At 41.0% G+C, this 22,958-nt stretch overlaps 1 protein-coding gene across 1 annotated transcript; it reads right to left on the bottom strand.

Moving 5' to 3' along the window:
• Positions 1-19,872: 19,872 nt before the first annotated feature.
• On the bottom strand, positions 19,873-22,162 carry LOC131247372 (adenine/guanine permease AZG2). Its single transcript, XM_058247695.1, has one exon. It carries the CDS (start codon positions 21,563-21,565, stop codon positions 19,928-19,930), a length of 1,638 nt encoding a protein of 545 aa, XP_058103678.1. The 5' UTR covers positions 21,566-22,162; the 3' UTR covers positions 19,873-19,927.
• Positions 22,163-22,958: the final 796 nt, after the last annotated feature.

Consider the following 22,958-nt stretch of genomic DNA (forward strand, 5'->3'; position numbering starts at 1 on the left):
TAAGTGTGTGCACAAGATAAGTGTCAAGTATTCAATACAATGCCATAATCATACACTATCGAAAATACTGGCAAGATCATAAATCATATGATATCAGAGTAAGCAGAAATATTGACAAGTCCATGAGTCAGACAATATCAGGGTACGCAATACAGATCAGCTATGCAAATGAGGAGTCATAAAGAGCCGAATATCAGATGTCGAGGATGCAATGCAGTATACAATTCCTAATGAGTTCACGAATACCGTCAGCCGTATCTAGGCCATATAAGTGCAAAAACACAGTAACCCTAAACGCCATATGCCGCGGATGTAATGCAATATGCGGTGCGAATGGAATGACCATGCTGGAGTGTGAAGTCGGGATGATAGTACATAGTATCACAGGCTATACGGTCCTTCACAAGAGACTTCTATCCAAACTAGTCTCATGCTTAATTTGGATAGTCAGACTCAATGTGATAAACTCTTGATCTCAGGTTAGTCGCGCGTCCCAACCGAAATCCTGGCTATTGCGAAGGTATACGTAACAAATAGTTGCGCACCACCAGCCCTAGTGGATAGTGAATGAATAAATGAATGAGTAAAATGCTGAGTATACAACTCCTCCTCAATAAGTCCACATATCAGTACTGTACATCTCTGGGATCATCACCGGGGCTATTATACTTTACACCAGCTTGCCACCTAGCCCTATCCGAATATATAACTGGTAAGTGGAAAAGACATCACTATCCACCTGCTAATATTGGGCCCGGCTCGTCGATAGTGGACCCATTCCTCAAGTTGGACAAACTCAACCTAAATATTACCCCCTCACTCTGGCGGGTAAGGTCACACCCCCTCCCAATCGACCACGACACAGTGGGAGATGCGGTCTACTGGAATACGACCCTCATGCGCTCTTATATATCCACTCGGTTTCGACATTGGGGCATCCTCTGGTACCAAGAGGGTTTAGGAATTTTCATCTAGGGTCATCTATGGCGGCCCAATGCTAGTAACAGATTTTTGGTGTCCCATCTAGCCATCAACGATATACCTGTGGAGGCCACGACCCTGATGTCGCTAGGGCGTACAGTAATCACAACACATAATGCAAGATACATGAGTCATATAATCCAGTCATACATCAATCCTGCGCATACCGTGCGCTCATGTGAGACAATGTCTGCCTATCAGGGAGTCTCACAATAACCTGCCCAATGACATATACAATCGTCAACCGCATCTCATAATAAACATGTAGATGATGCGTATGGGCATGTATCATGATGCTTCGCTGTCACATAGTCATAACTGGTATTGACAATCGAAATCGGCCTTGACAATTGGAATTAGCCTTCATAATCGAAATTGGCCTCGACAATCAGAATCAGCCTCGACAATTGAAATCTGCTTCAACAATCAGAATCGGCCTCGACAATCGGAATTGGCCTCGATAATCGAAATCGGTCTCGACAATCGGAATCAGCCTCGACAATCGGAATCGGCCTAAACAATTGGAATCACCCTCGACAATCAGCCTAAGGGACCACAATCGGAATCGGCCTAGACAATTGGAATCGCCCTCGACAATCAGCCTAAGGGAAGGTCATAATGTGGACATTTAATCATCATTGCCCATCAATGTGGACATTTAACCAACATCGCTCCTAAGGAGTGGCCCACATAGAGCCAAACATATAGTGGGCCCATGGCCTCACACATTGGCCCAATATACATCACCATGGGTCTCTCTCAAGGGCCTAATACACATCATGATGGGCCTCACTTACGGGTTATATATACATCACATTGGGCCTCGCTCATGAACCTCATGTACATCACAATAGGCCACAATACATGGGCTCCATATATGTTAAATGGGCCGCAATATATGGGTCAGAAAATACATCTCATTGGGCCTTACCAAATGGGCCGGAAATACATTACAATGGGCCTTACCATATGGGTCAAAAATACATCACAGTGGTACTCAACGCATGGCCTAAAAATATATCACAATGGGCCGTTCATACGGGCCTAATATACATCATTATGGGCCACGACCCATGGGCCCCAAATACATCACAATGGGCTACGACCCATGGGCCTCAATATACATCATAATGGGTCGTAACCCATGGGCCTCAATATACATCATAATGGGCCGCAACCCATGGGCCTCAATATACATCAAGTGGGCCGCATCAATGGCCGCACCAATGGGCCTCATATACAATGAGTGGGCCGTATTAATGGGCCGCACCAATGGGCCTCGACTTTTCAAAAATGAATCATATCGAAAGATCATCTGAACCACACCCTAAATGGCAAAGATGATGATTTAAAAAAATCATCTGGACCATACCACAAATAGCAGTGGAGATAATGATTTTCACTGCTACACAATTACCAGGGGCCAGGGCCCACCAAAGCATTTATTCTCCATCCAATCTGATCATAAGGTCACAATGACCTAGATTAAGAGGGAAAACAATTTTCATATTGATCCAGAACTTCCGTGACCCAAAAAGGTTCTCAATGGTGGACGCTCAATCTCCATTAATTTTGCAGCGTAGTCCACCTGATAGACGGTTGGATGAAACACATACTCATACGGGACCCACATCTTACTGGCGACACGGACGGACAGTTTGGATATAACACAAACCTTATGCTCAGACCCATGGAACTTACTAATGCAAGAGCAGCAGCAGTTGCATGTGGGGTCCACATAGATGGATGTTGAGATATAACACGTCATGGTGGGCCACAAATGAATGGTCTGGATCGAACACATACCCATGGTCAGACCCAAGAGCTGCTGACGTATGCAGCAGCTATGGGCTGATGTGAACAGTTATATAAAACTGTAACATCTCAAATTTTTTTCCAACTTAGCAATGGACGTCCTTGGACGTAGAACTGCCCTAGGACCTTATTCTGTTGTAATTAGGGCATAATTTAGTTAAGTATTAATAGCTTGGATCACTTTCTATATAAACTACAAAGGCCCAAGTACCACCTCAGGCAGAAATCACCCAGAACCAAAACCTTTAGGAATTAGGTCAATATTAGCAAGCGCTAAACTAGATTCTCTATGCAATGGGTCCTAATCACTTTAAATACAAATTGCAAGACCCAAAACGAGTAGAATCGATACCGCTACAATACTCTAAAACTTAAGATCAATCCCTAATCCCGTTTGCTCTCGGGAGCACACTAAAACTCTGTATCGAACCTAGACCGCATGTCGAAAGTCCAATTATCCTGAAACTATACAGATATGACCGCATTACTGGACTTGACAACCCCCTCGGAAATTAAGTCTTGATTGTGTCTAGAAATGCACAACTTGAGCCCGAAGCAAAGTGTGTGAGAAACATGAAAATATTTAGAAATAAAAATCTGAATTTAAGTAATCTGAGTCGTGTCGCTTGCGGGCCAAATATAAGGATTCAGACTGTCAGAATCTGACCCAAATACACCTTCGGATTAGGAGAAATGTCCCACACATGTCGATGTACTTGTGGCCCTGATCGAGTGACCGTGACCGTTGAACTGAAACTGGTCCACCACGACTGATCTGCAAATTTGATTGGAACAAAAACTCAGTCTGACCTAGATCCATAGTCAGGGAGCTTAAGTCCGACCGCACGTGGAAAAGGGGCCACCAGAAGTGCTCCGTTGGACCGGAACAGTCCGTATTTGGATATAACCTAAGTATACCTTGGCCCTGGGGCCATTCCCATCAAACCTGGGCCTATATAAGGACCTTAAACACTCCCTCTCATATGTCATACAAATTTTACAAACCCTAAGAGAAAGAAGAGAGAAAAGAGAAGAAGAAAGTGAGGAAGAGAGAAAGAGAGTGAGAGATAGATGTTGGGATCTTTCCCTGACGCTCCACGTGCTTAGCCACCACTCCTGTGTCGCTATACGGGCGATACCAATCCTGTTCTTAGGTAAGAAAACCTAACCCTAATCTATTTTAGGGTTTCAGATAGTGTAAGTTATGAAATAGCTAACCTAATTTATGCTATAGGTTGCCAATCTACCGTAGACAAAGACTTAGCTTTAAAACTGAGATCGTTACGAGTCTACCGGTGAAAGGTGCAGACTATAAACGTATAGGTTATGGTTTTCAAAGCTTTCAATATCGGTTAATGATTTATAACTGACGCAAGGCTATTTTACATGCGAAATGCATCGTCTGTTTCGTTTTACAAGTATATATGAACTATGTGACATATAGTATATTCTATGTATATGTTGTGATATTCGACTACGTATGGAATTTGGAATTGTGCCTAACATGATTATCTGTTGTGGATATATGCTTGTTATATATGTGACAACTCCTTAGTGAAAGGACTTGCCCTAAATCACGCCACGGCCAATATACGTTATATATGTTAAAGTGTGTAGCCCAAGTATTTGTGGAAATGATTAAATGAATATGGAACCCGGATTCATGCATGCCATGATTATCCACCGTGGGTATATGCATGTGGTATACGAGGCAACTCCCTAGTGTAAGGATTTGCCCTAATACGTGTTATCACCAACATACGTCATGTATGCTGGAATATGTAATCTAAGTGTTTGTAGAAATGTCTGAATGAACAAGTGTATAATAAATTGTGCTTTATATGGGTATTGAGAAGAAATTCTCAACTACCTTAACGATGTATATGATTTTCTTCATGTAACTTATATTCTGTCTGTTTTACTTAGACACTGCTTATGTGTGAATTCATGTTTAAGTTGAAATCCATCAAATGCTCACATGCTTGTATGATTGGAATTGTTGATCTATTACTGTTCTGATTAGCTTGTATGATTATCTGTTATAATTGAATGTGTTTGGAACTATGAAATAGTCCAGGTAAACGGTAACAGGTTCTGATTTGGTGGCTGAGGTTGTCTCGCCACATAGGATGTGATCGATAAATCTGAGCCGTACTTGGGACGTTGGCAGTGGTTAGGCCACACGGAGTGCTTACGTACTTCATGTCGATTAACTCAACGTGCGCTCGTACTAGTCGAGCTCGTCAAGTAACCCGATTGGCCCGATGTATGTTCATCATGTATGGACACTACTGCTTGAACCTAAGGTACCAAACTCACCAGTGAAAACCTCATTATCCTTGGTACCTCGATCCACTAAGACTCATGAGTTGGGCATGGTGGTATGGGACACCGTGGTCGAGCTGTTGGCCTATGCTGGGGTGACGAGCCTCCCCGTAGTGACCAGTGAGCAATCCAGACTCATGAGCTAAATACGGTGGTATGGGACACTGTATTCGAGCTGTCGGCCTACACTGATAAGGTGACGAGCCCTTTGTAGTGACTTTGAGCATACATTAAGACTGCGTAGAGGCGACGAGCCCTTACGTAGCAACAAGAGTATACTAGGCCTGCACTATAAGGTGATGAGCCCTTTTCAGCGACCTAGAAACTACAATATCGTATGAGAATTGCTAGGACTGACGACCCTAAAATGGATCATTATTTGGGAATTGATATAAGGGAGGTACCTTAGATTCCCAATCCTGCTGTATAGAAGGGACTAATAATAACTCGGTAATCACGCTCATTACATCGCACTGCATGTGCCCTGGGTTGAAGAGCACAGAGGGAAAAAAGCATGCCGCGACTGTAAGATGGTGTCGCATGAGGGAGTATAGGCGAGGGCATGCATCATGCTTACATTTCATCCTTGCATTAATAAGAGTATCTAGGAATGTCTGATATGTCTGCTTTATCATTACTGCTTGACTGAATTGATAACATGTTAACCTTTACTCTATGGCTCCACTGAGTTGATCACTCACTCCCACATTATGGGACGGTGTTTTAAACACCCACCAGACCCTGTTTTAGTTTCAGATGATGGCGATGCATATGAGGTGGAGCCGGACTTTTATGATGATGAGGAGGGTATCTCCTATATGCAGCTATCAGGCGGGTCTATGTAGACCATGTTCTGATCGACGAGGTTACAGGGATGCTGATTAGATACCATTACACTTGTTATTTTACACTTTTGGAACACCATGTATATTCATTTTGTCCATTTTTGAAGTATACATGTATATATTTAATGTGGTAACATGTTCACACTCTGGAGACTTGCGACAGTTTATATATTTTATATATCTATCACAGTCTTCCGCTTGCGAAATTTAACTATCTCTGGAGTATGATATGTTGTTTTGGTATAATCCCACTCATGTTTAATGTACTAATATGAACAACATTCAATCATCATTATCTATGTTGCATAAGTGATGCGTTGGAACTCGAGAGCTGAGCTTCTGCTCGACCCCCAATTTTCAGGGTGTTACAAAAACACATGCCACGTGGGCCATTTAGATGGTAGGGATATAAGATACATTTATCAAGGTGGGTCCCACCCACACGTGTGGGGTGGGCCACGTCCTGGAAGGACGGTCGGATGAAACACATTCATCATGGTGGCTTCACCCACCACCGTCCAAATGCATGGACGACTGGGATAAAACTCATACATCACATGGTCCCTTGTGGGGCCCACATATAATATTATATATATATATATATATATATATATATATATATCTAATATATTATTATTATTATATTTATTTATTTTTTCTCTTTGGCTTGTAGCTAACGTCCAAGCCACGGACGTTCACTTGACGGACGGTTGGGATATAATGTATATCTCATGATAGGCCCACAAAACTTGTTGGATGGGTGGTCTGGATGGCATGCCACCATGTTGTGGGGTCCACGCACATGGACTGGATGAATGAAACATTTACATAATGGTGGGTCCCACGTCTATACAGAACTTGCTGACTGCAGTCCAGCAGGTGGAGTTGGTGGGACCTACAGCACTTCTGACGTCCAACAGCAGCTGTAAAGCTGGGGGCCACCGTCCTGGGCATCTGGAAGGTGTAGATCAACATATACATCAGGTGGGGTCCACATACATGTGGCCCACTTGATTGGATCAAGTAGATATTTGTATTTTCTCTCCATCCAAGCCTGTCCAAACGGACAGGCAGGTGGATCCTGCTCGCTAGATAGATAGCATGGATGAAATGCCTACATCATGTGGGCCATGTTCTAGGTAGCGTGGATCTTCAACATACAACATGGCGGGACCCACGTTCCCAAGCAATGGATGACATGGATATATGGCACATGTATCAGGTGGGTCTCACACACTCCAAATTGCTGGATGGTGTGGATGCAATATATCATCAAGGTGGGTCATCAAAATAGGGAGAAGAAAGAGGGGAAAGAGAGAGAAAAAGAGAACAGATGGAGGAGGGACCCCGTCATTATGGGCCCCTCTAGATGATACAAACCGTACATCAAATGGATCCCACCATAAGTGGGCCCTCAAATCATCAAATCTAAGCAAAAGAAACAATTCTAATCCTAGAAAACACCCACCTCAAATTTTCCTTCCTTCCTCCTTCCGCCCATAGGCTTTAGAACTTCAAGGGGGTCGATCTAATGGTTAAGATCGGCTTTGAAGGGTTGGATTTAGGTGGTAGGGAGTGGGTCATACTAGCTTCTCTCGCATGGAAGCCATGGACGTTGGACTCTGATGGATTTGCTTGAAAATGGAGAGATATAATGAGAGAGAGAAAGGGGTGATGAGAGAGAAGTGATGGGAGAGAGGGATGGTGAGTGATGGATAGGTGCACTTGGTTGTAAGAGAGAGAGTTGACTTTAGGGGAGGGGTGGTTGTACTTAGGGATGGGACATGATTGATTAATGTTTACTCGATTGATGGGACATGTTCTCTTGGGATTGCAACGCATGGCGTTTTTCCTTGAACTGAACGCAAGCCCACATCTCTTGGCCTGTGTGTCACCTCGGCGCATAATACGTGACGTCGAAACCGCGGAAACGGCACGGTCGCTGGAGTACAAGTCTCGGATTGAACCTACTTTGAAATACGGGATACAACTCAATATCACATGCAATTGTTATCTAAGTGTCGTGGGTCACCGGAATTCGACCAGGAGGATCGCAGAAGCCTACGGAACGGTACGTGCTAGGATACAAGTCTCACAACTCCTTTCAACAGTTTTCATTTATGAATTTCTATCATGCCTCTCTCACTCATAAGCCTTAACTGCATGTGTCACATATTAATATCATATGTGTTGGATTTCGCGTGTCAAGTGGTAGCAGCTTCACCTATAACCATGCTCCCAACCAACTTGTATAGATTTTTCATCTTATGTCCCTTCATTAAGACCATTGTACCTCTGGTAACCTTGATTACACCACGAGATGTGGTTAATGTGCACCTGTTTGTATCTAGAACGCCTAAGGAAATCATATTCTTCTTCAGATCCGAGACATGCTTGACATCGCCTATAGTCCATAAAACTACATCAAACATCCTTACCTTGATGGTCGCTATTTCGATGGCTTTACATGTTACATCATTCCCCGTCAGAACACTACCACAATCATAGGACTTTTAGGAATCAAATCAAGTTCTATCTAGGCACATATGATATGAACATCTTGAATCGAGTATCCAAGTATTTGAAAAATGGCTTGTACTTAAGGAGATCAAGAGATCTCCTTCTGAGCTCTCTTCCGCTACACTAATCGATTCACCTATATTGTTTTTATTCTTATTTTCTAGGTCATCATTCTATTTCTGACAAACTCTCTTGAAGCGCCCCTTCACGCCACAATAGAAGCATCCGTCCTTAGCCTTTAATTTTGATCTAGACTTTTTCTTTCTGTTAGACCAAGATCGCTCTATGGATCTCTCACATCCCTAACCCCCTTTCGCAACTAACCCTTCCACTTGAGAATCCTCATCGTTTGACTTTTTCCTCATCCTGTTAGAAATGAGAGTCGCAGTTAATCAATCTTAAATATTGCATTTTTATCCTCTCAATTGCATTAGTTTTCACGCATTCAAATGCGAAATTGATTCATTAACATGTTGAAATGGAGAGCTAGCAATGTCCTAGAGGGGGGATGAATAGGACAATGCCAAATAATTGAAATAAATGTGAAATATGTAAAGATTACGAAAATCTTAATCGCTTGAGTATTGACACCCTGATTCCAAACAATTCGTAGGACAACCTTCACCTAAAATATTAGGCAGGACAAACTTATTTCACGAATGTCTTTAAAATTAAGCTTTCAAACTAGCAAGAGAATATAAAAAGATTACAATATTCACCACAAGAATGAAATAATAAATAACATTCAATCACCAAAAAGAATAAAACATTCACCACACGGCACAAGGAGTTATAGTGGTTCGGTTCTTAAAACAACCACACCTACTCCACTCCCAAAATTACTACCCTTGTAATTTTGGCTTTCACTATAATAAGGTTTTCACAAGGTCACCTTAACAACCTAATACAATTCCTTGTGATTTTCACGGGGCTATCACAATAAAAACCCATTTGTGATTTTCATAGGATATCATAATAAAAACCCCTTTTGTGATTTTCATGGGCTATCATAAATAAAAACATTTTTTGTGATTTTCATGGGATATCACAAATAAAAACCCCTCTGAGATTTTCATATGCTATCTCAGACAAAACCTTACTGAGATTTTCATAGGCTTTCTCAGAAAAACCTTAATAAGAAAATAGTAAATGTACTTATCTTCAAATGTAGAGGACATGGCAGAATCTCGTAGCAGAAGGACTTCTTTCTTAAACGTAAATGTCACAGTGCTCAATCAAACAGAAAGCATGTAGGGTTCTATAGATTTTAAGAATGGAAAACCCAAATGCTACTTGATTTAATTCTCTTAGATCTCAAAGAAGAGTATAGTTTACCCTCTTAGAATAAGATTAAAACGATCTAGAGATAAAGGAATTGAATAACCTATAAAATAAATTTTATAAATAATACACTGATAACTTTGTCGAGGACTTGAGCTTCTCTCTTGCAAAATGATTATATTAATTTTTGTTATAATTTAGAATGAGAGAAAGTTTCAATTTATAGGTAAAGAGGTTGAAACTTCGGCTAGCCTAAAATTGGCTTCGGCTAGCTGGAGTTCACCAGATTCGGTCCAACGACTCTTCGATTGCATGAGATAAGATTTATCCGAAATTCGACTGGCCCGAGGTCAAATTCGGCTGGCCAAACATCACAATTTGGCTAGCCGAATTTGCCACTTGGGTGGTCGAAATCCCGTAAAATTCAAAGATTTGTGTTACTGGAATTTCACCTAAACTTTCTCAAGCTAGTTGAATTTCAAGCTTAGGCTAGCCGAATTTACAACAAAATTTGTTATTTTGCTTGGGCTTGAAGTTGGGTTGGCCGAGGAAGTTAGGCTGGCCAAACCAGAAGATAGGTTGGCCGAATTTCAGAGCAAAAACACTTATAAAAACCCAATATAATGAATTTTTGAAGGCACCTATTCATAAGGTCTTTCTAGGGTTATATCATTTGTGTTTTAACAAATATATGAGTCACCTTGTCTTGAACTTTGACACGACTTTGTCTTGAATATGGGCGATGATTTCTTTGAGAAGATGTGCCGATCTTGACTTGATCATAAGGCGATCTTGAGCTAATCTTTAGGCATGTAGAATAGTTGTGATTCCATACTTATGTTTCTACCTTGAAGCTCTTTGTCTTATGAAATTTGACAATTTATGTGTGCTTAACATAATAGCACTTACACATATATTTTATACATATGAGGTAATTTAGAAGAAAAAGATGAAATCATGCTTAAAAATGAATTATTAAAGCTCGGAGACTAATCAAGTGAAGAATTAAATGTTTGGAGGTTAATATTGAAGAATTTGCATGCCAAATATCTAAGAAAACCAAGCACCAATGATGGAAAAAAAAAACTGAAAAATCACACAATCCATTAACAAAAATAACAGATTGTTTGGTCTCATATGAGGTTGGTTCAGTCTGACCGAATGTACAGAGGATAGTCCAACAAAAACTGACATTTTCAATCCTAATTCTGCTGCAATTGAACTGAATTTGGTTCGACATTCCAGTGCGACCAAAGGAAGGTTCGGTCCGGCCTGAGGGAGATCGAGACTTCAGATGAATGTTGATGAAATTCGGCTACAATCGAGAGATAAATTTGGTGCGAATGAAGTGATGTTCATTGCGACCAAAGCATAATAAAGTATGAAATTTTGAAGTCGGTTCAAAGTCAATGTGAATATAGTCTATTTAAGGTGGTGGTATGAGCTCTTTTAGGTATGCATGAGGGCTTGAGAGAGAGAGAGACCAAGTGGTAGCGGAGCTACCTCTCCATTAGCTACACGATATCTCAAATATGAAACATTAGGTTTGAGTTTATATATATATATATATATATATATATATATATATATATATATATATATATATATATAAGATGTTAGTCATGTTTAACTAATCTCTTATCTAAGACTAAAGAATGAACCTTTTGATGGATCTCTGATCTTTAATCCATTTTCAATGAAAGTTTTAAGTTATTTATATTGAACTACGATTAAATATAACTGAATTCTTAGATTGGGGAAGGAATTAATTTATAAAGTTGATTGATCTATTGTCACCTTTGGGTACATTGGATCCTTTCAATTCACTGCGATGTGATTACCTAGATCGTCATTGGAGATCAAGCCTATCATGATTTTAATGTATGTTGGAGGTTTATGATTGATATTATTGCGTCATCTTCTAATTAGAATGGATTGGAATCCAGTTCTAGTTGAATTATCAACTCAAGAAGATGAATTAAGTTTAAAGTCTATTGATTGGGAATTCCTATATCCTTAGTCATTTTTATTGATTGTTTTAAACCATTCTAATTCGTTGAATTAAAAAATCAGACAAACCCAATTAGTTCTACATGTATTCTTACCAACATCCATGTGGATCGACCTCAGTCTCACTGAGTTATTACTACATTGCAGCCCAACACTTGGGGTTGTCAACCATTGAGTTCGATCAGCGGTGATTTCTTCCAACTTCATTGTATTCTTTCCATACAATAGAGTAATGACGAGATGGTCGTATGATGTGAGAAGTGATGCTATAAGTAGCACTACTTTATCTTCATCATCGATCATCACTATAAGCTTTAACAACTCATCACATACCTTTGTAAATAAGTTCATGCGCTTTAGGAGATCGAATCATTCCTTCATCTGTAGCTTGAAAAGTTATTTCTTTACAAACAACTTGTTAGTGAGAGACTTCGCCATGTATAGGTCTTCTAGTTTCGTCCACATCTCCAAGTGTGATTTCTCATCCAGAATGTTATACATGACTTTATCTAATAGATAGAAATGGATGATGCTTATAGCCTTCTTCTCAAGCTTGCTTCAATCATCATTTGACATCTTCTTTACTTTGGTCTCCAACAACGCCTTTCTCAACCCATGTGATACTAGAATATCCTTAACCTTCATCTGCCACGAACTGAAATTGTTCTTCCTGTTGAATTTCTGGATATCAAATTTTAACCCTGACATCTTCACTGAATTTCTGAAAGTCCTTAAACCTGGCGCTCTGATACCACTTTGTTCTGATAAAATTGGGCTTAGCTCTGATACAACTTTGTTGTAATCCCAAAACCCATCAAACTCGAATTAACCCCGGGTATTAAAAATTTAGATCTAATATCATCGTTAATGCATGCGCTTTGCAGAAGCATGTTCAATGAAGATAGAACAATCAAATAGACGATAACTAAGCAATCAAATACAAACACATACCATTTTATATGGAAAAACTCTTGTGGGAAAAAAAAATGGCACAAAGCGACAAAAATCTTAAGTTTAATCAAAATCCTTAATGGAGGGTTTAGCGCAGGGTATTAGATGGGATTAGGTGGGATAGAATTGCATTTGGTCCCATGCAATTCCATACAACATTTGGATAGGATGGGAAAGGTTGGGATTAGGTGGGATGGAATTGCATATAGTCCCATGAAATTGCATTTTGTCCCATGCAGGACTTCCGTGGATTTTGAAATCCACTACACATGTGGGGCCCACATTGTTGCATGCATTTATCCATGCTCTCCATCCATATACATCGTTTACACATGACATTCTGATTATATATGTGTACAAGTGAACAACATCTGTTTGTGAATTTGGTCCATTGATTACAATTCCATGGTCCACAAAACATGATTTTGCTTAATCCGGTGCTTTTCTGTAGCAAAAATTTTATCCCAAACATGGGATTGGATGGCAACAATACCATGGTATTTCAAGAAATGTAATCATTGTGCAATAATGATGTTAATCTCATCTAATACAATTCAACACCATTCAATTCCAGGGACCAAACACGCTCAGAGTTTACATCACTCACCTGCTCCAATTATATAATCACTTGATCTCCCCTTATGATGTGCATGTAGGAAAACCCTAACCCCTTAGGAAAATCTTTTCTCTAGCCCTTACAAGTGTAAAGAACCCTCTCACCTTGCAAAACCTTTGCCTTTAGAGAGAAAACACTCGTATTATCGAGCCTTAATCATATGTAGGTTAAATACTCTAATTTTCACCCAAAAAAAAAAAAACATGTAAGTAATCGGTGGTGTTGGATGGTCTCACCGATACTAAATGTGCAACACTAACTGTGGGGCTGTTGGACTCTACTCTCAAATTGAGAAATCATATACGTTAACCAACAGAGCCCTGATCTGTTTCATAGACTATGCTGAATTAAGGCATTGTTGTTAACATATGTCTTCAATTTGCAAAGTTTAACTAGTCTAGGGAAAGTTCGACTCAAAGTCTAATAAAGAATTCCTGAGGTCTTCGACCAGTCGAAGGTTACACAGACTGCGCACGGACTGCGTAAATTTGAGGCGGTTTCCAGACTATTCCAAAGTCGGTGCATAAGTGGGGTTTCTTAAACTATAAATAGAAGTCCCTAGGGCTATTCTAAGGTATGATAAGGCTTTCTAAAGGGGTTTCAAGGGTTCCTAAAAGGATTTTAGGATTTACGAAGGGTGTAGTAAGGGTAAGATTCAAGGTTGTTCGAATCAAGTAAGTCATTTTTCTTTGTAATTTCTGTTTTCATAGTGGATTTGTGTCGCTTTATGCCGTGGTTTTTTCCCACAAGGGTTTTCCACATTAAATCTTTGTGTTTCTTGTGATTGCTTGGCGCCAATAGATTGATATCCTAGATCTATATTAGTGTGATCCGCAGCATAAATCCCAACAAGTGGTATCAAAGCAATTGTTAGTGCACAGATCTGAATCTGCAGGCTTAGCAATAATGGAAAATACCAAGTTTGATATTAAGAAATACTAGGGCAAAAATAATTTTGAGTTATGGAAGATTAAGATGATTAGTCTATTAACCAAGAAGGCGAAGTTAAGGCTCTTGAGGAGCAAAAACCGACTATGAAAGATGAAGAATGAGAGATTCTTGATAGTAATGCTTCAGCCTCCATCTGTTTATGTCTCACGGATGAGGTTCTCTATAATGTCATGAGGGAGAAAACTGTGGCTAAGTTATGGCCGAAGTTAAAGGATGTCTATGTGAAAAAATCCTCTGAAAATCACCTACACTTGAAGTCACAGTGGTATACCTTCAAGATGGCAGAGGGTGGAGATCTGGAGGCCCACGTCAGCAACTTTAATAAATTAGTTTGCAAATTGCTAGATATGGAGGAAGTAATCAAATATGAGGAACAAGCATGTATGTTGTTAAATTCTCTTCCGACATTGTATGAGTCATTCAAGGACACGATGTGCACCGTAAATAAAACCCTGAGTGTTGACACCGTTATCTCAGCTCTTCAAGGGAAGGCCATGAGAAAGCGTAACATCTACATGGGGACATCTTCTTATGCACTGACTATGAGAGACATGAATTCTGAGCAAGGTACAAGATCTTCAGGGTCAAGAACTAGTTCTATGGGCAAAGGCAATGGTAAGTTAAAGTGCTGGAATTGTGGGATGGGATAATATGTGAAGAAGGATTGTACAAATCCTAAATATAAGAGAGAAGAATCTGAGGCTTCATACAGGGAGGCTAACGCTGCCACGTCGGATAGATCGAGTGGATGTGATGGTAATATTTTGTCTATGTCTATAATTAAACATTTTTATGATGATCATAAGGACGAGTGGATTCTAAACACAGGGGCATCTTTTCACATGACTCCTCATCAAAGTTGGTTCACTAGTTACAGAGAGTGCGATGGTGGACAGGTGTTTATGGGCAATGACAGTGCTTGCAATGTTGTGGCTATTGGTACGGTGCGTATCAAGATGTTTGATGGGAAAGAGCGTACCCTGACTGAGGTGAGGCACGTTTCCGACTTGAAGAAGAGTCTGATTTCTCTCGGTGCACTCGAGGCTATAGGGTGCAGGTTCATATGCATTGATGGTGTCCTTAAGGTATTTAAGGGGGCACGGGTAATCATGAAAGCGCAACAACTTGATAACATGTACAGGTTGATCGGGAGCACTTCAAAAGGTGGAGTTGCAATGGCTGTAGCGGATTCCACCTCTGCACATGTGTGGTATGCTAGGCAACCAGAGGGCAACCAGGATGGATGTGGAGTCTGAACTTCTGTAAGGAAAATTGGAAGAGCAGATCTACATGAAGCAACTAGAGAGCTTCGAAATTTAAAGGGGCCGAGAAAAAAGTTTGTAGGAGGTCGTTGCATGACCTGTCGCCTAAGCAGTGGTATAAAATTTGATTCATTCATGGTGAATCAGGAATTGTATGTTGATGACATGTAGATCGTCAATCATGACTTGTCTGAAATCAATGTACTAAAGACTCGGTTAAGTGGGACATTTAGAATGAAGGATCGGGAAGCTGTAGAGAAGGTTCTCGGTGGTGATATTTCATAGAGACTGGAAGAGGAGCAGGTTTTGGTAATCACAGGTAGAGTACCTTATGTAAGTATTGATCAAGGATGTGATGGGACCAAACAAAGCCAGTGAGCGTTCCCTACGCAGCACAATTCAAGGCTTTCCTAAGGACATGTCCCAAAACAGATGAGGAAATGCAGATATGTCTGATGAGACTTATTCGAATGCGGTTGGCAGTGCATGCCATTGTCTGTATTAGACCGGTGATTTCACGGGCAACCAGTGTTGTGAGCAAATACCCCGACAAGCAATATTGGGTGGTGGTGAGATGGTACTGAAGACTACGTCTTAACTTTTGAGAAGATAGTAACAAAGTTAGAAGGGTATGTGAATTCGAATTACGCAGGCAGTGTGGATTCCAGGAAGTCGACTTCAGGTTAGTCATTTGTACCAGCGGGTGGAATAATTAGTTGGATGTCCATGTTATCTAACAGGTACTTGAGGAAGGAGGCGTAACACTGGAGAAGATTCACACCAGCGTGAATCCGGCGGACATGCTCACTAAGGTCACTCATACAGAGAAGTTCAAGTTCTATGTAACTTCTCTAGGCTTGGTGATGACGTAAAAGACGGATGGAGTATGCACGAGAAGCGTTGATTGAAGTTATGATGCGATGCAGAGATAAGAGAAAAGATCAAGAAGCTACATGTTTGAAGATTGAAGACGTGGTGGAGATTTTTGTTAACATGTCTTAAATCTGTAAAGTTTGACTAGTCCAAGGAAAGTTCGACTCGAAGTTCAATAAAGAATTCCTGAGGTCTTTGACCAGTCGAAGGACAGGTTCGACTAATCGAAGGTGCCTTTCGACCAATCGAAGGTTACACAGACTGTGCACGGACTGCGTAAATTTGAAGCGGTTTCCGAACTATTCCAAAGTCAGTGCATGAGTGGGGTTTCCTAAACTATAAATAAGAGTCCCTAAGGCTATTCTAAGATATTCTAAGGCTTTCTAAAGGGGTTCCAATATTTCCTAAAAGGGTTTTAGGGTTTGCGAAGGGTGTAGCAAGGGTGAGATTTGAGGTTGTTTGAATCGGGCAAGTCCTTTCTCTTTGTAATTTTTGTTTTCATAGTGGATTTGTGTCGCTTTGTGCAGTGGTTTTTCCCTGCAAGGGTTTTTCACGTTAAATCTCTATGTTTCTTGTGATTGCTTGGCGCCATTGGATTGCTATCCTAAATCTATATTTGTGTGATTCTGCATCACAAATCCAAACCAGCATATGCAAAACCGTTATTATTAACCACAATGTGATGGGACATCACATCAGACAATCCCACTGTCCAATCAAATGACCTGAAAATAAACAATTAAAGGAGAACAATCAACTGTCTTATTTCCATCTTAGATCTAGATCTGCGATTGGCACTTTTTTCCCCACTATAGTGTGGGTCCTACACTATTTTCGTTTCTAAGGCCATTCATGATTGGTCAAAGGTAGGGATCTAAAGCCAGGGCTGAGCAAGCTGAGGCTGCCAAAGCCCACCAGCCCCATCATATAAATTATCTAGGACTAGAAAAAAAAAAAAAAAAAAAAAACATAGGGCTGGGCTGTTATGCTGGACCTTATGCATATCCAAACCTGGAACCGGAGCTGGTCCAATTAGTTGTTGGGCCTCATAACTCACGACCAGGCCTGCCGCACCGGGGCCATGGCTCCTGGACAGATACTGCCGTGATTTGCTACACATCAGGCCCATTGGGACAGGATCTGGGCTTGCTCTCTAGTTGGGAAAGTTTCATATAGAGGGCCAGGCCTTATAATCAGTCACTGGTTGTATCTGGGCATGGCCTGAATTTCAAGCACTGGATAAAATGGAAAGCAACAGGTTTTCAGTTTGTGTAAGTAGGGATCAATATTCAGTGACTAGACCATTGATATTGTGAGGCCCACTGTGAATGGTCCATCTATAAAATTTATATAATAATAATAATAATAAATAAATAAATAAATAAAAAGAGTCTCAGATGAATGATCTTAAACCTTTCATATGCAATGCTTCCCATTCAACCAATAAAAGGCCACATGTTCTGTTGCTTGGATCTTCCAATCCAGGGATTTTCCGTGCATGGTTACACGGTCAGTACGACGTGTGGCAATGGGCTAGATAGCCCACCTGACCCGACTCTGAGCCTAGCTTGGACCCAACAGCTTTGCCCATGGACTGGGCTTGGGCCTCACATGCTGTCTTGATCAGTTTTCAAAGTCAGGCTCAAGCTCAAGTCGTGTTAGGCCAATCTGACCCAGCCGTCCGACTTTATATCACAAATATGACCTTCCAATAGTAGGTTAGGAAATGCATCCATCTTGAATTAGATGGGATTGAGTAGGATGGAATTGATTTTCTGTAATAATGACATGGTGTTAGAGTTTGTCTATAAATCTCATTGTTTAGTGAACATTTTAAGCCATATTTGGAATGTAAATATTAGAAAGGTAAATCCTAAGGTTAATTTGAATTCACTTTTGGACTGATATGTGGAATCAGCAAAATCATGTCGTTTGGAAATATCATAAACTTTCCTATTGTGTTGACGTCAACAAGTTCCGTGGACCCCATTGTAATATATTTATTATATCCACACCGTCCATCCATTTTTTATTATTGTTTTAGGACATATGCCCAAAAATGAAGAAGATTCAAGGCTTACATGGACCACACTAGAAAGTAGTAGAGATAATGACATTGACAGTTGTAACCTTTTTACGGCCCACAGCGATGTATTTTTACCCATCAAACTTGTTCATAAGACCACATAGACTGGGATGAAAGAAAATGCAAATATCAACTTGATCCAAAACTTCTATGGCTCCCAAGAAGTTTTCAATGGTAGGTGTTCAATCTCCATTGATTTCTATGGTGTGGTCCATGTGAGCTTTTTGATCCGCCTGATTTTTGGGGTCATGCCCTAAAATGATCTTGAAAAATAGATGGATGATTTGGATATAATACATATATCATGATGGGACTCACAAAACTTGCTAACATCAACCTACTCACCAATTGGATCCATATTGAGTGTAAGGGGGATGGCCTAATATATTTCAAATTTCAAATGGATTTGAAAAGCTTCTGCTACAAATTCCATGTTTCAAATAGATTTTTCATGACCCTTCTCAATATAGGGTTCATTTTCGAGAGTGTACAAACCTAGCAATTGTTGTAGAAAACAAACATAGTGTGGGATTTAAATGGTAGTATTTTCAATTCCATCCTACTTAATCCCATCTAATTCCATGCGCCAAACGCTTAGAATACTTATTTGTTTGTGCATGTGTGGCACATTTGATCAGAGGATAGATTAAGAACATTCAAGTGGGAAATAAGGATTTTATCAATTTTTGAGTCAGACTCAAGCCGGACTCAGGCCTTGGGTCTTAAGTGTTAGACTGGACCCAGGCCTAACTTAGCCCGGTCCGTTGCCACCCCTATCTATGAGTCCCATCCCATCAACGTTTTGGTTCACTGAACCATGGGTTCACTTTTAGAAACGGAGCACTCTATAATCCTCTTTCCATCAATGGGGAATTATCACATACATCTGAATGTATGGTCATTAACCTACTATCGAACTTTTGTGGGCCCTACCACAATGTTCGAGTTCCATCCAACCCATAAACTCAAGTGGGCCAAAACAAAGGAAACAATGGAAGATATTGGGGAGGGCGAAGCCACCGTTGAAACTTGCATATGAAATGTGGGTCCACAGTGTAGTGTTGTATATCTGCCGTCCAACCCAGTAATCAGTTCCCCCATCAGGAGGAAAGGGGCACATAGAGACCCAACGCCCCATTTCAAAACTCAGGTGGGCCACACCACATGAATATATAGATTTCAGTAGTCACTGCACATTTCTCCCTGTGGTGTGTCCCACCTGAGTATTGGCTCAGGATGGTTCATGGAATGGACAGTGAACATGAGGAGACAAATTCCACGCACCTACGGATGGGCCCCACAGAGCTGGAATGTATGGTATAAACTCATCTCAACAGATTAAAAAAACCAAAAGAAGAAAAAGAAGACCACATAAAATTGAATACATTAAAGAAAGGTAAAACGGGCCACATCAAACAGGCACAGTAGGTGGATCACCACTTGTTGCAGACACTTGATTTTGGGCCCCACCCATCAACCTCCTACACATCTTCACCATCCACTTCCACAACCACACAATCCCATCATACAAATGAAGGGCTATGAATATCCCAATCCCCCCTATAATTCCATTAGCTATAGAGTAAGTGAGGGGCATGAGCAACATGGTCAAGAAAGCTGGCACACCTTCCTTAATCTCCCCCCACTCAATGTCCCTCACCACTCTCATCATCATCACTCCCACCAGGACTAAAGAGGGTCCCACAGCCCATGGTGGGACACTGGCCATCAGTGGGGTGAAAAACAAGGACAAGAAGAAACAAATCCCCACCGTCAGTGCCGTTAGCCCGGTCCTTCCCCCTTCTCTGATCCCCGCCGATGATTCAACGTACGTCGTGAGAGTGGACGATCCGAGCGCCGATCCAACGATTGTAGAGCTTGCATCCACTATAAATGCTAGATATTCACCTTCAAAATGACCCTTTTCATCCACAAATCCTCCAAATTGGGCCATGGAGTACATTGTCCCAGTAGTATCAAGCACATCCACATAGAACAATGTAACTAGAGCTATCCAAACATCACTCCTATTGAAATCACTGAAACTAAAGGCCCCAGCTGTGGATTTGATCTTATGAAAATCCACAACCTTCTTGAAATATTCATAACTAGTGTCCCCAACTGGGCTGTCTGGAAAAAATGTGACACTAGTGTCCCTAATCCAAGACACCAATGTCACAAAAACAATCCCATATATCATCCCACCCTTAATATCCTTCATTAAGCTATACGACGTGATTAAGAACCCGACCGTGCCGAGCCAGAACGTCGGGCTCTCCATCTTGCCACCCTCACATGCACCAGTCAGGGGGTTGGTGTGAGCACAAGCTGTGAGTGTGACCAATGTGGAATTATTAGGGCCCACAAGGCCCACACCTTGGTGGGGTTGGAGCCCAACAAATGCTAGAAACAAACCAATGCCGGCCGCGCAAGCAAGCCGGACTGACTGAGGGATGAGACGGGCAATCTTTGAACGTAGCCCAATTGCAGACAAGGCGAGGAAAGCGCATCCTTCGAGTAGGACGATGGCGAGAGCGGTTTGATAAGATATGGACCCAGACCCATGAAAGCCCACTAGGTTGTAAGCAAAGTAGGCATTGGCTCCCATGCCTGGGGCTAAGGCTAATGGCAGATTGGCTAAAATACCCATTGCAAAACACCCAATCATAGATGACAAGACAGTAGCCATTATAAGGTCTTTTTTGACATTTGATAGACATTTTTGGTAGCCTATGTTTGATTGGAACTTACATTCTGGACCAGGTTTATGAATGTGGTGTGGGTGTGTGTGTATGTTAGCGGAGTGCGACGTGCAGTCGGAGACAGTGCACGTCGCGCCGGAGTCTGCGAGTATGGTGGCATTGACTGAGATAATGTAAGCCATGGTGAGGAAGGTGGCAATGCCTGCTCGGATTTCCTTAGTGAAACAGGTCTTTCGAGCTTCTAGCTTGAAGTATTTTCCAACCATGCTCTTGGAGATTGTTTTGTTCAGACGCTTCTCAGCATCCCTGCATGACTCTAGTAGACCTGTGCAAGGCCCACCTCCCATTCTCTCTCTCTCTCTCTCTCTCTCTCTCTCTCTCTCTTGAGAAACCTTGAAATGGTTTATGGAAGGTTTATATGAGACATGGTATATATTCCTGAATGGCACTAGGTTGTAAGGTCTAATTTTAGTAGCATGAGCTGTCGACCAGAGGCACGTGATTGACCCTTTTCAGTTCTGACAAGTGGGGACCATTTTTGGATGATCTGAACCATTGGTCTGTATTATATAATTGTGGGTGGACCATTCTTTAAAATTTTAAATTAAATAAAATAATAATCTTTGGACATTTTCAGTTGAAACTGGACATTACTCGCTTCTTGGACGTCTATTTAGAGGACACAACTTGGAAGGTTATGATTGTCCCATTGATGAGATTTATTTATTTATTTATTTTATTGGGCATGGTTTATCCCCCAGGGCTGCCATGAAAAAAATTGTGAAGATGGACGGTCTGGATCTAATCCACATGTTAGGATTATTCTTGGATGAATGTCTCTTATTTTGGCCGGCCAATGCTGAGAATCTGTTTTGTGGCTTGAAAAAGGGGTGGCTCTAATAGAAAGCGCCGACATTTTGATGGTTTGGATCTTCTTATCAGTGTTTTTTTTTTTTTTTGTTTTTTTTTTAAATGGAAGGTCCGGATGATTGGTTAGATGGTCCAATGGATAAGGACTGCATGTAAGGTTTGAAGAGTCTTGCTATGTGCAGACGCGTGTACAATAAAGCTCCTGCACACGCCACACATGTTCCATCATGGCACATGTACGTAAGATCCAATCCATCCATTGAGTTGGTCTGAGCTTGCGCATGATTTCCAAAAGTAATGGTTCAATAGCATTTAGGCCCCAATATTCGAAACAGATGGATGAGTTATAAAACTTCAGCCAAGTTCTTCAGAGCCGTATATTTGTTTTTCTGACTGTAGCTCATTTGGAAATTGGATTAACTTATGTTTTGGGATAGATTATCAATATATTTATACCTTTCTGATGAATGGATTGGATCTCTGACCTATCGTGCCATACTGGCACATGTGTGGCGTGTACATAAGCTTTATTTCACACGCGTGTGGGCTTAGCAAAAGCCAGGTGTAAATGCAGGAAGCGGATTGGCTGGTGTACTACCCCGCCCGTCCTTAGCTCCGAACGACCACTTCTGTGGGCGGGCCCACCGTGAGGTTATCTATATATTCAAACCGTCTATCGTTTTTCACAAATTATTTGTAGGCATCAAAACAAAAATAAGGTAGATCCCGCGAATAACCGGACCATACCAGAAATGACCCTTGTATTTAATGCAATTGTCATTTAATACTATGCGCATTCCAATGCAATCAAGCTTATTATTCGGTGTGCTCCAGCTGAGGGTTGGATCAGCCTTATTTTTGTGTTAATAC

The sequence above is a fragment of the Magnolia sinica genome, chromosome 5 (genome assembly GCF_029962835.1).
Source record: "Magnolia sinica isolate HGM2019 chromosome 5, MsV1, whole genome shotgun sequence".
NCBI lineage: Eukaryota > Viridiplantae > Streptophyta > Magnoliopsida > Magnoliales > Magnoliaceae > Magnolia > Magnolia sinica.

Excerpts from the sequence above, each read along its gene's own strand:
- LOC131247372 (XM_058247695.1), bottom strand. The coding sequence starts at position 21,565 with ATGGGAGGTGGGCCTTGCACAGGTCTACTAGAGTCATGCAGGGATGCT.